Source organism: Manis pentadactyla, chromosome 7, assembly GCF_030020395.1.
Source record: "Manis pentadactyla isolate mManPen7 chromosome 7, mManPen7.hap1, whole genome shotgun sequence".
Classification (NCBI taxonomy): domain Eukaryota; kingdom Metazoa; phylum Chordata; class Mammalia; order Pholidota; family Manidae; genus Manis; species Manis pentadactyla.
The window spans coordinates 104,514,443-104,534,474 of NC_080025.1; the positions used below are offsets into that span (position 1 = coordinate 104,514,443).

General features: G+C 42.0%; 1 protein-coding gene across 2 annotated transcripts; it reads left to right on the forward strand.

The window, feature by feature from the left end:
• The first annotated feature begins 787 nt into the window (after nt 1-787).
• Nucleotides 788-15,092, forward strand: PPP1R17 (protein phosphatase 1 regulatory subunit 17). 2 transcript variants are annotated; one of them, XM_036897542.2, is made up of 5 exons: nt 788-897; nt 4,306-4,458; nt 5,764-5,916; nt 11,633-11,743; nt 13,119-15,092. In XM_036897542.2, exons 1-4 carry the CDS (start codon nt 816-818, stop codon nt 11,710-11,712), a joined length of 468 nt encoding a protein of 155 aa, XP_036753437.1. In that variant the 5' UTR covers nt 788-815; the 3' UTR covers nt 11,713-11,743; nt 13,119-15,092. The 2 variants fall into 2 exon arrangements, with proteins under 2 accessions (XP_036753437.1, XP_036753436.1); XM_036897541.2 differs by lacking the exon at nt 13,119-15,092 and having other exon boundaries at nt 11,633-12,041.
• Nucleotides 15,093-20,032: the final 4,940 nt, after the last annotated feature.

Consider the following 20,032-nt stretch of genomic DNA (forward strand, 5'->3'; position numbering starts at 1 on the left):
CTACAACTAATAGCTCTGGAAAGTTCAATGGATTTGTGGTCTAAGAAAGATGGGGAATAAGGGGAGGGGGAAAGGGAGACAGATTTGCTCTAATGTCAGAAGTCTCTAGGGAGAAAATAATAAAGATCCATTCCAAGACCTAGAATTTTTCTTACCACATCTCTACAACCATTGTAACATGCACAGGGAGGAAGTCTCATTACTTTAGAATTACAGTATGTAATGGTAGAAAACCAGAAACTGGTTCAAATGGGGGTTCAAAAGAAACACTATTTTAAGAGTCTCATGTGTCTAGTGGATGTCTGCTGAACTAGATTTGGGTCGGCTTGGCCATTTAATAAATGTGTAACTAAATAAATTAGATTTTCTGATCCTTGGTTCCCTAATCTATGAAGTAGGTATAAACCTTCTTTGCAGAAGTCAACAGAGAAAATATAGGCAAAGTTTAATCAAGATTTTCTGTAACTCTCAGCTAAGTCATTTCTAATTCTGACTTGACAAGTGTTCATTCTGAAACTCCCACAGCTTCTGAAAGAGGGAAAATATTGAACAGTTGATACATGATAATTATCGATAAATCCATGTGCATGTGTGTATGTGATTCATTTATTTTGGCTTAAATCTTAAGTTAGAGCTTCTACTAGCTAAGTATAAGAGGCAGCCTTGAAAAATAGGATTAAATTGGGACATTATAGTAAGTGCTCAATAAATATGCTTATTTAATAAGTAAATGAATGAGAAGACATACTTATGGTCCTGTTTCTTATACTTCTACAGTGCTGGAAAAGAAACACACAGACAGGAGCCCTCCTTTGATGATGTCCACTGAGCAAATGCAGCCACTGGAGCTCCCAGAAGACAGACTGGACAAGCGAGACCCTCACTGCAGCCACTTAGGTAAATGCTCCAGCGTGAATGTCAGTAGCAGAAGTCAGAAACAGGGTGTCTCTGTTGTTCAGTTTGCAGGCAAGTCAGAGGGAGGTCCCCTGAAACCTGATAGTCTGTCCTTCTGGTGAGAGCCGGCACCAGATGGACAGGCAAATAGCCACAGGTCTGTGGGGTCTGCCATGTAAATATTAGCTGAAACACCAGAGAGAAGTTCATTAGAGTTTAAAAAAAAGAGAAAGAGAAAAGGCATTGTCCTCTTTTTTGGGTGTGACAGTCCTGGGCAGAGCGTTTTTGAGGTAATAAATGGAATGTGGCAGCATTGCATGCTTCCAGTGTTTCCCAGCACACTTACACCCCATGTGCAGTGCCAATAAAATATTTCAAATATCTCTCTTTGCCTATCAAGACAGAATTTTAAATAGCCTTTTTCTGCTTTATTGTCAATCTGTTTCCTTTCCAGAACTGACTTTTTCCATAACCTTTGTAATGAAAATACCAGAAACATTTCTGCCTCTACCCATTTCTAAAAATGAGACACTCAGACTTTTGATGGATGGGGCCTTTTGCATATTCATAGCCTTTGTTTATGCCTCGCCTGGTTATGACTCCCCCCTCCACTCCTCCTCCCCATTTGCCATCAAGATATTTTATGTTTGGAATTTCTCCAAAAGTGGGAAAAAGTGCAATTAAAGTAAGAGTCAAAATTGAAGCAAATGTCTTGCTGTCTGTACTGTGCACTGAGCCACATTCTGGGGTCAAAGGGTGACCCATGACTGGCCTATATCCAGCCCGTACTTCCAGAGACCCTGCAGCTGAGCAGCACCCATTCTGAGCAACATTCAGTCATTCAACAAATGTCTACAGTATGCAAAATATATAGAAAAATTAACTGTGCTATGTGATAGCCAGTTTTCAAAATTCTATTTTCAACCAGGCATTAAGATCATAATCCCAAGAGCCTAGGTTGAATCCTGATGCCATCACCTGCCAGCATTGTAATCTGCAGTCTTTTATCTAACCTTCTGAACCTCAGTTTCCTCATCTACAAATTGTGGATAATAATATACCTTCCTGTAGGTGATGTGAGAACTTAAAGAGATAATGTGTTCCAGATGATATGAATATCTAACAACTGATAAAACATGGGCATTAATGAATCAGAAAAGGTGTTGGTCCATCCTGCACACTAAAATGAAGTAAAATCACCTAGTATATAAGTAATATTCAGTGAATCTCCTTCTCACCTCCCTTTTGCTGTGTATGTAAACTTAAAAGCATATAGTCCAATGCCTTACACAGAATACAATCTCAACAAAATTTTATTAAATTGAAATAATTGGATGAAATTATTAAAATCTCTTAGGAAATAGTTATGACTATTAAATATTTAAAGGAAATGTTTATTTCTATTAAATATAGCTGAAGGGAAATATGCTATTTGATTTTTTGGTTATGTATTGTGATCTTTTGATGCTGCAGGCATAATGATGAGTGGTCACTAAATATTTCTGGTGGTAGGTTCTTGGTGTATATTGGGTTTTCCAAAACAAAGGATCAACCACACATAAAGCCCAATAGATATAAGCAACTTGAAAGCAAGGATCATTTCCTACTTGTCTTTTTAGTCTAAGGTCTAGTTCAAGGTCTGGAATACAGTAGGTGCTTAATTAATATTTATTGAATAAATAAATGAATGGATGACACAGTTATATCTAGACCCACAAAACTGAAGTAAAAAGGTTTGACACATTTGAACCTCAATGTTTCAAAGAAATTGACCTGAATATTTTCATAAAAAAGAGAGAGAAGGAAAGGAAGGAACGAAAGAGAAAGAAAGGAAGGAAGAAAGAGCAGGAGGGTGGGAGGAAGGAAGGAATGAAGTGAACAGATCCAGTGAACCCTGAATTTCCCCCAATTCACTCATAGTTTGGAGCCCTAGCCTGCCTATATCCAGACCACAGTGAGCTCCCAGAGAAGACAAATAGCTTTATTACCTTGTGCCTTCTTTGAATCCTAACAGAATCTCTCTTTATACATAATATGTTTGAACTCATTCATTCAAGCATGCATTCAACAAAAATTTATTCTTTGCTGTAAGGAGATAAAACACAAAATACCTGTCATCAAAGAGGGCAGGGAAGATACATGCAGAAATAGTAACTAGATCATCTTTCAAAAGTGGTACATTAAGAAAAATTCTGTGTACATTAAGAAAATAAGAAAGGACACACAGGACTGGAAAAGACTTAGGAAGATGGGGCCCCTCATAGGCTTTCCTCTGGGCCTTGTGAAGGTGTCAGGTGTGAGCAATGCCAGACTGGGCGTTTTTTGAGGACCTGAAATCTATCAAGTGTATCAAGTGCTTTACCAACATTACCAAATCTAGTTCTGTCTCTCTCATACACACACACTGATTTAATATTATCTACACTCTAAAAGTTGAGAGACTATTTAAGTTCCTAGAAATTAAGGCCCAAGTTCTCAGAACTAACAAGTGAAAGAATCAGGATTTGAACTCAGATCAGTCTAACTCCACATATTCATCCATTCAACATACACTTCTTAGAAGGAGAGGCAATTAAGAAAAAATTATTAGAAGGATATAATTTTTAATCTCTGAGAGAGCTCTATAGAGAGCAGGAAATAGATCATTATAGAATGAACAAGTGTTAGAACAATGACAAGCTCAAAAGCAAGCAACATAAAAGCATAGAGGAGTAAGATGGAGCAGAGAAAACACTTTGATGGGCAAGGAGCGATCAAACCAGATTAATTTCCATAATTAATACATACACCCAATGGACATGATGTAGAGTCCAAGCTTCAACAGCTCAGGTAAGGTAATGCAGGGGACTGAGGAAAGCAGAGATGAATAAAAAGGAAAGGGACCCAGGTTAGGATGGGCAAACTGAATCCCAAATCAAGGGGCCACTGAAAAGAGGATGTGGAAGCACAAGGGAACTGCCAGTGTGACTTGGTGGCGGTGGCCACAGAAGTGAAGATAGGGGAGGACCTTACTGAAAACCTCCTGCACTACAGAGAGTGAAAGCCTTGGTACTGGCCTTTGGGGTCGCCAAAGGGAGCAAACCTTGAGCAAAAGAAATTGAGAAGGAACATTTAGCACAGAGAACCTGTTCTCACATCAGAAATTTAACTCAAACCCACTCTGTGGCTTGCCTAACTATACTTTAAAGTTGTCTTGATGATCGGTCCCACTTGAGTTCTCTTCATTTGGAGTATGTGTCATTATGCAAGGCTACTAAAGTCCTCTTTAGAAAAGGCCAAAATAAATAAATACTTTCCTTTTTCAAACCCTATGGCTTCTGCCCCTATCATCAGGTGTAGTTGGCAATCAGATAGTTGTGACTGCCCCTAACATGTCATGTTCCTTTTTTCTTTGCATCCTGTCAAAATCAGATGATCTTTCAGACCAGTTCATTAAGGACTGTGATCTCAAAAAGAAGCCAAGGAAGGGAAAAAGTGTACAGGTTGCTCTGAATGTTGAGTCAGATAAAAAAAAACCGAGAAGAAAAGATACGCCAGCACTGCACACCCCTCCTTTCATACCAGGTAAGAGACCATGAGGTCAGTTTGCACACCTGCAGAGGGGAAGTGCTTTCCACTAGACCTCATTGGTCTTTTTTTTTTTCCTTAAATATTTGTGTGTTTTTAATCTGGTACAATCTCTGCGTCTGGCTTAGTTACAATACAGCCAGCTGCATTCCAAATATTAGCAGCATAGCACAACACAAGTTTCTTCTTCACTCATCAATAGTGGAAGCTGGGGGAAGTTTGGGTGTTCCAAACAATAATTCAGGGACTCAGGCTGATGGAGGTTCAGACATTATTAGCACATGGCTTCCAAAGTCACCATGAGTCAGCACCCTGTGGGTGTGAGAGGAGACAGGGTAGAGGATGGGCAAGCCTGCAAGCATTACACATCACTTTGTTCAGTCACAGACCTCACCTGACTGCAAGGAAGCCTGACAACTGTAGCCCAGCTGTGTGCCTGGGAGGAAAGCAGAACCATGGTGAAGAGCTAACACGTCTCTCTGACAACCCTGCATGTGACCTCTGATACTCTTGTTCCCAAAAGTTTTGTTTTGTCTTATTTTCTCTTCTCCTTCCCTCCAAGCCATTTATTTAATATTCTTTCTCTCCACAACCCACTTGGAGGAAAACAAAATAAATAGAACACAGAGATCTCTGGGAAGGAACTTCCAGTTTTATAAGAAATAACAGAAGCGCTTAGGTAGCTGAAATGTGCAGCCAGATGTAATATCATAGTGGAGGTCCTTAGATAAAGGACCCAGGAGCTCAGTTTGGTCAGTGACTTGTGAAAATATTTATGTAGGAGGCTATTTTTAGAAAGTTTGCCAATGATAGAAACAAATTTCACATGTAGGAGAGGTGAGGATGCAGGTGAGTGAAGGTAGAGAACGAATTACGTCATTGAAGAGTATAGCACTTGGTTTGAGAAAAGCAAACGGCACATCATTCTGATGAGGACAGACTTTGGAGGCAGGCAGCCCTGGGCTCAATTCCCAGCTCTGACACCACAGAGCTGTGTTACTGTGGGCATATTTCTCTCCTTTTTCTCATATATGTGATGGTGGTGATAACATTAAATTCCTCAGGGTTTTGTAAGGATAAAATGAAATCAGGCATGTAATACACTTTGCAAAAGAGGATGTTCTCAAGTGCAGCCTCAATAGTTACTAATTATTATTATAAAGAAACTGTTTTTATTAAAATAAATTGGAAAAGATATATTGAATGCCTGATGGTATATGACCACATGTGGATGCAAAGTCCTTGTGTATTAGGAAATATGTATTTGACCCTGTTTCTCCCTCTGTTCTCCTAACCATGCAGGTGTGTTTTCAGAACATTTAATTAAAAGATACGATGTTCAAGAGAGACATTCAAAGGGCAGAATGAGTCCAGCTCTTCATAACACTGACCTGGAACAGAAAAAGCCAAGGAGAAAAGACACACCTGCCCTGCACATGCCCCCCTTTGCAGCAGGTAAAAGAACTGGTGCAGGGCATTTGCAGGGGGTGATGGGAACAGGTCAAGAGCCTTACCATCTGGAGGTGCCATGGGCATGGCCTTCACCCTGGCCCAGCAATCTGTGTCACACAGAAGTGCTCTGGGGAGTAACAGCATTTTCTGCTGCCTTTCAGGTTTACCTTCATTGGCCACTCCCCTAGGACCGACTTAGAAGTGGGAAGGGTCAGAGTATTGCCCAGGCTTCAGCAGAACTGGTCAAATTCACTGAGCCAATGAAACAGAAATGCCAGCGGGTCCTCTGAAAAGAGTTGAAATATCCTGTTCCCCAGTCTTCCACAGATCATGCATCCTATGGCTGAAGGCTGATGCCCTGAGACACCTGGATATATTGACCCAATCAAAACAAGAGAAAGAGAGAGGGATAGGGAGAGAAAGAGAGATGCAGAAATAAGGAGAGCTATCTTAATATGTGTCAAGTCTAATCAAAATGATGTTCCTGAACTATGTGTACAACCCCAGACTATAAGGTAGGCAGGGTGCGAGAGGGTCTTGTCACTGAGAATTTTATGTGCAAGTTGGAGAATAGATATCTACATTCATTATTAGATACAAGACTGTGTATGTGTGTGTGTGTGTGTGTGTGTGTGTGATATAGATATTGGGGGAGGTAGTGGCAGAGGAGAATATGTACTAATGTTGATTGAAACCCGACTAAATGTTAGTTAGGTACTGAGTTTGGCATGTCTTGTGAATTTTTAAAAATCAATACAATAAAGTAGCTACTCTCTCCCTTTACAGATAAAGAAACAGAGAGAATTTAAGTAACAGCCACTTCTGTGGATGAATTTGATGAATTGATGGCTGATTGGTTGGATCAATGGTGGAATGATTAGATGGACAGATGAAGGGATCAAGTTATGCTCAATATCAAATACTATTTCACTCCAGAGCTGGGGCTCTAACCCAGGCCTGTCTGACCTGTGGGCAGTTTTTCATGGTATTATGCTATGGTTTGGACCTTTAGCATTCCAGCATTCCAGAGGGACAGGTTTGGGAAGAGATGCGATTTCACTGTTACTATAAAATCATGTTTCTCCATTTTTTCATTTTATAAAGAAAATTTGAAAGACAGCTCAAGAGAAGACATGATGGAAAGGCAGTTAGGGGTACAGACGGGGGTCACTGATTCTGAGGAGCAGAACCAGGCAAGAAGGCATAGAGCAGGAAGAGGCATTTCTCTGGAGAAATGGACCAAGGACAATTAGGGGGACTGAACTTGCTCCGCCATGCTTCTCAGGGGTCACGGGCATCCCCGTGAGCCATCATCACTCTGCCTGCGAGCTCTGTCTCTGTCTGGTTGCAGTCACCTTTCAAGACTCAGCCAGCTCAAAAGTCTCTGCTCACAAACCCCTCTGCACCCAAAATTAATCTTTTCTTTTCTGAACTAACTCTGTATTAGACATGGCCATGCAAATACCAAGACTTTGTCACCTCTTTTAGTATTGTTCCTATTGTTACTATTACTATAGCTGTTATTTAAAATGATTTACATCAAAGACTCATTTGATGAATTCATGAGAGAACCGGCCTCTGACTACCCTATGATGCTGTATTGACTTGATATCTAGACCAGTCCTTTCTATATAGCAATGCTCATGAAGTATCTGTTGATTTGATATTCTATTTGGCAATCACAATTCTGCAGTTCCCCACTCTCTGTTAGGAGACTGATTACTTCCTACCCATTCTTATGTTTGTTTTTATTGAAGTTCTTCTAGAGGATGACTTGGTAGAGGAACAAAATTCATGTGGGCAGAACGGCACCTTAGTATACAGCAAACGTGGGCCTCGGCAGCAGGAGGGTCTAGGTTTAATCTCTGGTTCTGCTCCATTCTAGCTTTGGGATCCTGGCAGTTGACACAAACTGTAGGAGCCTCCTTTGTTTCATCCATCTCTGAAAGGAAGACCATAAACTCTGTCTCCCAGGATAGTTAACACAATTAAATAAAGTACCTAAAGTATGTAGCACAATTCCTGGCTCATTGAAAGTCCTCAAAAATGTTAATGTTAGTTCCCCTGCACTCTCAGGTCAACCTTAAATTCTTTGAGATATTTACATTTTTTCTAAAGATGAGAATTTTCCTACCCAGTGTTTTACCTCTCCACATAAACCTGCTGATTTGGGGTACTTCCTAAAATGCTGAGCTCTGTAATCTGGCAATGGATGCTGCCTACATCCCAATATCTATATCCAAAAAAAGGAGCTTCCTGGTTAAATAGAAAATGTTTATCAAACAGGGCAAAGTACACAGAGCTGGAGAGGAGAGCTGCAGATCCACAGACTATACACATTATAGAATTCCTTAAATCAGCAAATCTATGTTTTGTGAGTATTTGCAATTACAGTGGTCTATGATTCTAGCTTTTATTAACATATTAGCTGAAGCACTTTATTTTTGAAGAGGCTTTTAGTATCTAAAGATTTGGCAGTAATCGAAATGCTAGTTAAGCTGATAAGGATAGAGACTTCAGCAGATGTTCAGAGAAATTCACATTGGTTCTAATAAGGGCACTGAGAGGAACTCAGGCAAATGCACTCCGGAGGCATCTCTTCTCATTAGCCCTTGGCAAATGAAGACTGGACAAGGATCAGTCTCTCTTCTAAATCTCTTGCTAACTACCTTCCTCCCCCTAGGTTAATGAGCTTATTTGACAGGTTCCAACTGTCAAACAGCTCCTCTGTGAGGAGCCATCTCAGGCTTCCTTGCCAGCCCCAGGTTGGCTCCCACCCTGGCCGGTGGTTGTCAGGCCCCCCATCTTGGTCACTGCATGGCAGGGAGCACTGGGTTGTGAACGGTCAGATCTGAGTAGCCAAGAACTGCCTAAGAGGTCTTTAGTTAAAGAAGTGTTTAGTTGAGCTTTGTGGCAAAAAAAACCCAGGAAAAGTAAATAATGAGGCTGGAAGTATCAATGAGAAGCCTCTTAGAAAATGGGCCCCTGAGCTGTGACCATTTGGAGATCACAGCTCAGTACTGTACTTGGAGAAAGGAGACTCATACGTCCTCTGACAGAGGCATATCTTGCGTCCTGCTGTGAGCGGGACATTCTCTCTGGGGTGGTTTCCCAGGAGAGGTGGTGTCTTAGCCCTGGCTCCCTTGGATAAGAAGCACTCATCTTTAATGCTGGTGACCAGCTTTAACTGGCGCTCTTGGTGGGAGCATGGCCTAGAGTAGCCTGCCACAAGTCTAAGTGATTGGCCTGTAGACACTCTGGACTGACAGCTTTGGCCTTAAAAACACACCGAGCTCTAAGAAGCATCCAAGTTCCCCAAACTCTCCTACACAGAGAGTGTAAGGAAGGAACTGACATTTTCTAAATCCCTGCTGTATTCCAAGTCCTATGCTGATGCTAGAATATCCTTAGAGAACCTCACAGTTCAGTTGGAGAGACGTGTATTGTCCAATCATTCCTATAATGTGAACAGTGCTTTAAACGGAAGTTCATGTAAGGTATGAGAAAACAATGTCAGTCTGACTCTATCTGGTGGTATCATCCCCTGTGGGAGATGCAAATTATTTTTTCTCCAATTTTACTGACTAATAAACTGAGGCTCAGATAGGCTAAGTGATGTGCCCAAAGTTGAAAGACCATCAGAGGCAAAGCTTTCTGGCTCTAGAATACACTCCTTCAGTGACACACCTCTGCTTCCCACAAGCGAGCATGAGGATCAGACTGGGTGAAATCAGGCAGACCAGGGTTTATCAATCCTTACTCATCTTTCAATGACCAAAGCCAATGGTATAAAGGCATCAAGAATGAGAATGCCATGATGATGTATAGACGCTACTGATTTAAGCCTTAGCAATGATATCCATGAAATTAAGATTTTGATGAGCTACCATATTTTTTCACTATGAAAACATTAAAATTTTTGCTTAACTATACCAATGCAAATGATGCATTTTCCAGTTGAAATTATCTCCTGTGTCCTTGTTGAAAGCCTAATTCCCTTTGGGAAGGGCTGACCTTGATGATTAAACAGCTTCTCCCTTCCTTGAAATCTGAGGATTTTTATTTTTTGGCTCAGATGTTCATATGACTAATTTCAAGGATATTCACAAAAACCACAAGGCTGACTAGGTTCTGGGAATTTAAAGGCTATTGTCCACTTTGAATCAACACAAATTTGGCTTAATGTGAAAAGATATCAAGGGAGATAGGATGGAAAGTTTGAGGGCTCAGGATAGTTAACTCTATGTTCTTCTATTGGGATAGTCTTAATTCCAAATAAAAATCCAAATGTCTATGCAGTTGGTATGAGAGAAAATATCTTCTGTGTTTCATAAGTGATTTATGCAAAAGCCTTAGATTTAGCCAACTCTTGAAATTGTTTTTCTCCTCTAATAAATAACAGCTAATTGGTAAAGAACCCATATGAACAACCTAGGAACTGAATCAAATGAATAATCATTCAGATCAACACATAGTTTTCATTAATTTACTGCTGTTGAATGGCATCCAGTGCTCTAGACACACCCATGCACAGCTTTCCACCCTTGAGATTAGATCTTTATGAAATGCTTCATGAACTGGGAAGGTCTCTAATTTATCAGAAGGGGGTAGGGGGCGGTGCAAGGCAGTGGTGGGGAAACAAACCTGGCTGCCTGGAGTGGGATGACAGAAAGCGTGGAGCACTGGCCTGGAGACACAGCTTCCTTTGTGTTTTTATTAACATGACACCACTTCACCATTCACAGGATGAGAAGAACCACTCAGACTTCCTTGGGTATCTTTTCTGCACTGATCAGAAAGTTGTCAGCCTTCTGGATTTCAGAGCAGTAAATTATTAAAAACAAAATATTGTGGAGCCCCACAAAGGGATAGAAACTTTTTGTGTTGCCTGGAAAGGATGCTAAAAAAACAACATCTCTCATTTCTAAAATTTCATAAAATAAAGGATATTTTAATCCTCAAAAGAAGAAAAAAAATCATCTCAAAATTAAGAACTTTTCTGATTATAGCTGTGGAGAATTATGAAAAACTCACTGTGCTTTCTTTATTTTCTCTGAACCACGTAAACTTTTTCTTCTACCAGTACTGACAGAGATGGCACAGTCAGAGCCTGAGTTCAGTATTTTCCCCAGATATTAGTAAAATGTATTTAAATTTGACTTCGTGAGACTTACCAGTTCTTTGCAAAGGGAAAATAAAGTAGAAAATGTGAAAAGAAAGGAAAACCTGCCTTTAAGTTGCTCACAGGTGTGATGCTGTGCTCAGTATTGTTACATACCTCTTATTCAATTGTCACAGTAACCCTTTATATAAATATCAGCGTTCTCATTTTATGTACAAGAAAATTTAGGTGTGACAGTGTTACCTAGCCCCACACAGATCAAGTGGCAGGATGAGAAGTCCAAGCCGCTGGACTCCAAAATCCATATGCTTTCCAGCCTACATGCTGCAAGCATAAGTGCTGAACAGAGAGAAGGGGGTAAAGGTTGTCTCAAAGCCTGGCAACCAGAGTGGTGTCCTCGTTGAGCCACAGCTCCTCCGGGAAGGCCAAATAAGGCCACCCGGTCCCTCTCTCTCCATTGGTACCTTTAGCAGTTTGTCCCACGGACACTAGAAGGTTTCTGGGTTGCCATGCTCCTGTGTACTGTGTCTATGCCATCAGGTTATCTAATATTTTAATTAGAGGCACTTAATTGCAGATCTGTGCTTTGTTTTGCAGGTGTGACACTGCTCAGGGATGAGAGACCCAAAGTGATCACGGAAGATGACGAAAAGGATGGTGACAAAATAGCTATTTAAAAATATTTCCCCTGAGACCACTTGTAAATAGGTTAGATCAGTTCCCTATGGTGACCTAGAAAAAAATAGATTTGTTTCTGCTCTCATTTTATTATGGTCTGCCTTTATATACAGACACCTCTTCCCTAGGAGACATACTATATCAGATTGCTGGTCACCTCTTTGTCTCTTTCTTCTTCCTTGAATCTACTTTCTATTCCTACCTCTTGAATTTTCATTTTCTAATGCAGTGCAAAGGAAGCAGATCATCCTAGATTAGGAGGTAACAGAGAAAACTCTAGTATTCAGCTATCTTGTGGATCAATTCATGGAGCAAAGAACATGGATAAAATGGGTTTATGTTGCTGGGTAGGACTTGATTTGGCCTTTGTCTATCTTAACTCTGGCCGTTCCTCCCTTGGAATGTATTCAAATAAAACTGCCACTGTTTCGCAAAAAAAAACCAAAAAACTTGGTTTAACATCATCCAAATACCAGCTCAAGTGGGGGCTCCCTGTTGCCAGTTAAGAAAGTGAGAATATTTGGGTTCTAACCCACTGATTGATTTGGAGAACATGGCCTTTTATCTCTTTTATCCTTGTCAAGAATCCAAGCATCTGACACTCCTGAGATTCTTGTAACTGATACCCTAAAGGTGAATATATGAGCTGGGGGAGACCCAGCAAACCGTGCCTTGGCTGAAAATACCACAGATAGAGTGCTGATCTACCTGGGAGGCTTAGCAATAGATCCTTTTTTTTTTCTTTTAGACATTTCTTAACCATGTTGTCCTGAAATCTGTGTGTTGTATCACAAGTGAACCATTACCAATGATGGGTAAAATACCAACATGTGTGATGAGTTCACTTTTTAAATAGTTAATTAAGGTCAATGGAAGGCTATTCCTATAGTTTGAGTATTTTCACTTACTTATACCCCAATTTTTCTTGGATGGGAGGGAAAGATGAGGAGTTATACATAAGCCCTGCTCCAGCCTGCAGTCTGTGGGTACCACGGGAAAGGTGGGCACAGGGCCTCATCCATCAGGTGATGAGGAGAGGCAAAAATGATGGTTCAAAGATAGAAAGGTGGATGTTCAAACAGATGCTGCCCCAAAGGGATCGTGCGAAGCTGTCCATGCACTGGCTCTAACAGGTTGTTAATACCCTGTGTCTTTCTGTCCTCATAACTGTGGAAACAATGCAAGACCCTGCTGGCAATAAAGATGCTTCTAACCATATCTTTACATCTTGGTGTGTTGCTCCTAAAAATACACTATTTACTTAAAATTATGAAGAGAAGAGGTTGCAAAAGAGACGCGCAGGGTTGTTGGGTTTTTTTGACCCACAGAGGCTCAAAAACATTTGAATTGGTCATTAATATTTAACAATCCACCAGAAAATTTACATAAAATTCTAAATTTCCAGATTCTCTTGGAAAAACACCTCAATATCTGGCAACCCTGGGCCTGACTGGAAGCGTGGCGACCACCAGCTGGCACTGAGCACCAGATGTTGTTTTAGAAGGAACACACATTGTCCAGCTTGCCGTCGCCCACCTGGCATATTTCACCCACATTTCACTCCAGCCCTCACATGTGCGTCTGGGCCCACAGTGAGACCCACACTGAGTGTTCCTAATGATCTCTCATCCCTTTGATCCCAGAGCTCCACTTCCACTACTGATGGGCCCAGACACAGCTTCGGGAGGATGGGAATACGGTTGTGGCCAGGCTGCTGGTTGAGGCGTAAGTGGAGAAACCAGGCCACTGCGATGTCCTTAAGAAGCCAAAAGCAATTAATGTGCATAATAGGATTATGTTCCACCAGCAGCAGTTTTCACCAACGGATCCTCACTAAGACAACACAGATGCAGCCTCGTCCTATCAGATGTGCCATACCAGTACCTGTTGTGCTCCACAGCCGGGCCCACAGCGTGTCCTTGAGAAACTCACAGGCTACTCAGAAAAGCCCTCACTACGTCTGACTTCCTGGGGTGGGGTGGGAAGTGTACTGGCTGTTGTAGAGACAAAGGCCTTGGGTTCCAGCCCCAGCTGTGTGATACCGAGTGAGTCCCTGGAACCCTCTGTTTCTTCATCTTGAATTCCCACTAGACCCGTGTGAGAGTTTGAGAGTTAAATGTGGTGACGTATGGCCAAGGGCTTTGTAAGCTAGAAAGGCCTATCAGTCAGTAAGATAGGATAATTTTGAGACATTTTTCAGAGCATAGACTGTACCTTTTCTATTGCCGAATCCCCATTGCCTGGGTATTTAATGGGTAGCAATTATGTGGAATTTAATCTCAGCCCCTGAAGAAGTACTTCAAGTAGGAGATCCCATCACTTGTGTAGCCTTAACTTAGAGGAAGGGCGCCTTTCTTTAAATCCAAACCATCTTTTAAAACTATTGCCTGAGATCACGCAGCGAACTTTTCGTGCCTAATTATCACCTGGAGAGGCAGGACCTGGTGCTGAAGGATAAGGGGAGGACGGTAAAGGACTCAAGCAGTGTTTCCTTTTAAGTTCAAATAAGTGATTTTTCCCTTCCAAGCCTGTGTTGTCCAGGTTGTTCACTTAAAACAAGGATAGACTGAGATAGCATGCGGTTGTGAAAATAAGTTAGTCAAGCAATTATTTCTCCCTAACTGAGAATAAGAGACTAGTTACATGACGGATTTTGTAGAATCTTTGTCATCTTGTGTAAATGAGGCTCCCTGCCATTTGTAATTTGTGTGAAAGAGTTACTCACAAAATGCCGCAAGGCAGTGCATGAATGCCCAGGAAATGGGGAACTGGGAATATCCTCTTTCCAGGCTCCTGGACACAGCATTGCCTTTGAGCTGGCTTTTAAGTTTCATCTCTACAGAGGTTCAGAACACTATAACCACAGTAATTCCTGACCCAAAAACAAGGGCAGAAGGCTCTCCACAGAGAAGGGTATGTATAGGGAAAACAACGTACTATTTGAAATGAACCCTTCCCTGGAGAATCCAAGATATCAACTTGCCTTTCCCAAGAAGAAAAGGATAGGTATTTCCTAACCTCCAGTAGCAGGTCCCTCCCACGAGATGAGATTCCTCATCCTTCAGGAGACCTCACGGGGAAGGAGCAGAAAGCGGAAGACACCGGCGCCCACCCTAACTCCTGGGGCTCTCCCATCTGATGCCAAGTATGAACTTTGAGGGTTAAATAAAAAACAGTAAACTACCAATCCTCATATCCTTATAATTTGGTTAGAGTTCCAGAAAAACAACTTCAGAGTCCCCAGTGCTTTAGAGAGGTGAACATATACTTGAATGCTTATCAATCAAATCAAATCACATATATAAGCTCTATTTAAAATGTATTACTGAATCACTACTTAGAGAATATCCTTCATGAAAGGAACAGTGTGCTCTGAGCCCTCGAGTTCCTTCAATCTTTTTCCTCTATTGTCTCATTTGATCCTCCAAAGCGTTTGTAACAAAGCTAAATAGCCGGGGAAACGGACGTGGAAGAGAAGCCAAGACAGGAACTCAAGTCTCCAGCCCAGTGCTGTTCTGACAGCTCAGAATTATTATGAAAATTCCCCTTAATGCAGGGTCCAGAGTAGAGAGAAGGTCAAAGAGAGTTTTTTCAATGACCCAGAAGGAGGGAGTTATATAAGTTGCTTTTAGTGACTTTCCCCCACCCTCTCTGTAGAGGTTAGTTTTCCAATGAGTAAGTACTTGAATAAATGTGTTCCACTTCCCAACACCCAAAATTTAATCATTGCTGGCAGACCCAATGCTTTAGAGAGGTGAACACTCATTTTGCCTTCCCACTCCACTCCATCCCCTGTGTTTTCCATTCTCTTCTCCATTATCCTTCCTTAATGTCTTCTCATTGCTTAGGATAAAGACAAAGATCTCGAGCCTGGGCCTGCTCCGTCCGCTCTCCTCTGTGCTCCGTTGCACTGGCTCCTGACAGTCCCCGACGTGCGCGGTGTTCCCTCCTGCCTCGGCACCCTGCCACCGCCAGGGAGACGCCTCTCTGCTCCCTCCCACCCCCGCCCCAGGGAAGTCCCACTTATCCTCAGAGCTCAGCACAACGCTGTTTCCTCAAGAAGCTCTTGCCTTCTTGACCAAGTCAGGTTTCCCCATTACTTGCATATTCTCTAACTACCATGTTCTTTTCCTCCAGAGCCCTATCTCTTTTTGTGATCATCCATTCACGAAACTGATTCACGTCTGTCTCCTCGCTGTTGTGTAAGGCCCATGAACACAGGGATCATGCTGGTTTTGCACCATTTATCCCCAGTACCGGCATAGAGCTTAGCATGATGTAAATGCTCAAGAAATACCAGTGAGTGAATGAATGAACATGTGAATGAGTGAATTTACAAGAAGCCAAGCCTAATGGTGCTAGGTTGCCACGCCATCTGCCTAACTGGGGGAACACAGAGTTGCCAACTCCTGCATTAGACCAGATAGTCCCGACCAAGCTGACTGCAAACATCAGCCACAGCAAGCTGGTCTCTTCCTTCAGGGCCAGGGAGTCCTCTCAGTTAGCAGCCTGCCTCATCAAGAGCAGTTTCCTGCCATCAAGGCCTCTCCCCCAGAATCAATGGTGGAGTCAGAGAGAGGGCGTGAGTGTCCTGGCTTAAGAGTGCCGCCCGCCAAAGTGAGCACCTCACAGATGCTGGAGTTGAGGAGTTTCAGCATGAGGAGTAGGGAGGGAGTGGCTGTGTCCTCCTTACCAAGGCTTCTGCTCTTCAAGGTGCTGTGTTATCACCCTACATGCTCACCCTAGTGGTCACACAGGATAAGGAGAACATACCTATCATCACTGCTGTTTGAGGACCAACAGAATGACAGGAAAAAAACCTAAGATGTTGGCCTGACCAGGTAAAAATATTGCAACACTTTCAATTATAGGCGTTTGTGGGAACAGTTATATGTACTATTATTATTATTGCAATAACAATTCGCTTCCTCATTGATTATGTATGTGTCTTAGGCATCTTTGTTGTATGTTTTTTATAACCATTGAAGGAACCTCTTTGTATTTTGACTCCATTTTTCTAGTCTATTGATTTTATAGCACATGCTCACAGCTTAGGCTAGGAAGCCCTAGGCACCTTCCACCGGCCTTGATCTTGGGCCTACAGAGTTTCGGTCCATCCCACTGACTACAGTCCAAAGTCCTGTGTGTCATGATCATGAGGCTATGAGCCCCTTGTGCACCAAATGCCTCTGACTGGGACTCATCAGGGCCCAAGTCACCCCTGCTGCCTTCCTTTTTGTTCCTTAAATTTAACTTAATTTTTAAAAATTTCTTCATGCCAAGTTCTCACATGGTGAGGGAAACATAGCTCTCTCCTTGACAGGACCCCTCCATCTTCACCCCGCCACATACTGCCTTCCCTCCCCATCCCGCTGCATGACCACATGGCTCTGTGTCCCATCTGAAAGACAGTAGTTGGAGCAAACAGTAAATCCCACAGCTTCATTGGGATGAGCCATCACACGTGTTGAGGCACACTGGCCAATACCCACTGCTCCAAGCATTCTATTCAGGTAGAAAACAAGCACCATAGTCAGTCCAGTGCCTCCCTGAATCCCTTCGTCCCACAGGGAAGCTTTGTGCTCCCATTGTCAAGTGTTTGGGGAATCTGTGTTGAAAGGATATGATGCTGGGAAGTCTAATATGTAGAAAACACAGAAGCAGAGGTGCTAAGTAGGAGTACAGTGGGAAGCCGTTGATTCCCCCTCTCCACCATCACCTCCTTTGGTGGCCTGTAAGGAAGCCCTGAGGACCTTGCCAACCAGCGTCAGAAAGCACCACAGCTAGGCAATTAGGGAGTCCGAGCATCCCTTCAGCTGTCTCCAACACGTGAGTCCTCAGTGCACACTCAGCCCCAAGCCTCCCCTGTTGAGTGGGATGAGGGTTTTCATTGTGTGCATAATGTATGGGTTTTAATATACATGTTTGCAAGCTCCATCTTTGATATACCCCATGCATTTCTGAATAGAAACAACGTCCCTGGTGATTCCTCAGTCTGAGCAGCAGCCAAATCTGCAGCCAGTCTCCTATAGAGCAAAGCAAAAAGCCAGCCATAAAAAAACTAAATAGCAAATCAACAGGGTGTAGTTCTTAAACAAATGCACATTCATAATTTGTAACTGTGTAGTTATAAATTCCCTCCTAGAGCTTTGCTCTAACAACCCAAAACAGAGAGAAAGCTTTTTTTTTTTTCCCTCCATTTGAGTATTTGGTGAAGTAGAAATGTACATTTGCCAAGAGTACAAATATTTATACTTTTTAATACTTTAAAGCATACTTCAGGTATAGTGGAGTTACAAAGAATCAATGCCTGGTTTTAACAAATATTGCTTCTGCAAAAATATTCCTACCAGCCAGATATTAATTTAGAGAAAGAAAGGGTATTCTTGATTTGTCACAGAGGTTTAGAGACATAGACCCCATAACCATATCCTCAATTATGCCTGCATGTGTGTATGAGTGTATGAGTATAAATCTCAACCCCAAATGAAGGCAGAACATTCTGGAGTCCATTTCACTGCAAGATCAACCCTGATCAGGAGTAGTAGAGAAGAGGTCAAGAGATTCTAGAACAGAGATTTTGGAGATGAGTGGCTCTCAATGACATGGCTCCTTCGTCATGGTGCTTAAATGAGCAAATGACATCCAATTATTTGGAACAGTGCCAACCAGCAGAACTCCCTATAATGATGGGAAGGTTTTAGGTCTGTGCTGTCCATATAACAGGCATTAGCGACATTGTGGCTCCTACGCACTTGAAATGTGGCAAGTGAAACTGAGGAACTCAATATTTAATTTTATTTAATTTTGATTAATTTAAATTTTAATGGCCACATGTGGGTAGTGGCTACAGTATTAGTCAGTGAAGACTGGGAATGTTAAGATATCTAATTTGGGAGGCTGTGGATGTAAATAGAATCAATCATCCAAGCAGTGATATACAGAACTATACAGAAGCAAGACAATGAAGATACAAGTTTTCCTAGCATCCTCATATGGGAGAGACAATAAGGTTTGGAAACTTTATATTAAATGCTAGAGGTTAAATAACCACAATAATGGAATTTGATAGAGTTCTTGCAACACTTGGAAAAGCTCTGGACAGGAAGCTCCAACCCACAGATGAACACCTGCTGAGATGTTTCTGGTCTTGAGAGAGCGGGGCTAAACGCCCAGTCCCTTCCATGGTTGCACAAAGGTTTGAACTTAGACCTATGTTTTTACTGCTTTAGGGTCTTGCTTCCTCATCAGAAAAAAAAAATATGATAAATGCAAATTTTGGTAGGCTTTTGTAAGGATTAAATGTAAAAACCATACATGAAAGTTTCTAGCACTTGGCCTTTCACAAAATAAAATAGAAGCTTTTCGGTAAAAGTTCATTTTCTTTCTTCATTCCACTAGACAAAGGAACCTTGCACTTGGGCCTTTCTCCAACATGGCTGCCCCTGCCCAGAGACCGTGGTAACAGGCATGGGCCGGGGTTAGCTTGGGTTGAATGGTCTCCATCTGCTCCTTATGGAAGGCTTACTCTGGCAGGAATGACAAATTTCATACACACTCAACTCCTAATGGATCACAAGCCTGTACAGAGTAGGTACTTGGTAAGGATGCAGTGAGAGAAAATAGTAAAATTGGTTTTGCATTTTTGAACATTTTTATGCATCGTGTGACCCTTTTTAAACTTAACAATAGTAGTAAATTTAATCTGAGCAATATGTGCTGACTCTGAATCCCAAGTACCAGGTAGGTGACTCACTTGTCTCATGTCAAGAAGAGCTGCTCTTCTTGGTACTGAAGGAAGGCATGGCTACAATCCAATGACTCCCACCCAGAATGTTGACTGGAGGCTGGTCCAAGCTGTAAGCTTAGTCCAGAAGGAGAACAGAGGCAGGCAAGCAAGGGATGCTCGGCTCAGGGGCAAAACCTTGAGAGACCTTCTCCCTTTAATCCAGAACCCATAAGAACAACATGAAACAAGTTTGTCTGATTGAGTCCACTATGAGAAGCAACTATTTTAAACCATCCTCAGGACTATTCAGTGTAACAGGCATGCAAACATAATTTGAGAGCACAAATGCACATCTGGGGAGGATGCATGGTGCACTAGGGAGCTTCAGAACTAGACCCACAGGGTGTGACTAGCAGCTCAGTCTTTCACTAGCTCTGCCTTCTGTAGCAAGTTCCTGAACTTTTTTTTAGCTACAATGCCCTCATTTGTAAAAACTACTTGGTTATACCTTCCTTACCAGGTTGATGTGTCAATTAATTGCAGTCACTCCCTTAAAGCCTCTGATTCCACTAGACAGGAGCTCAATCTTA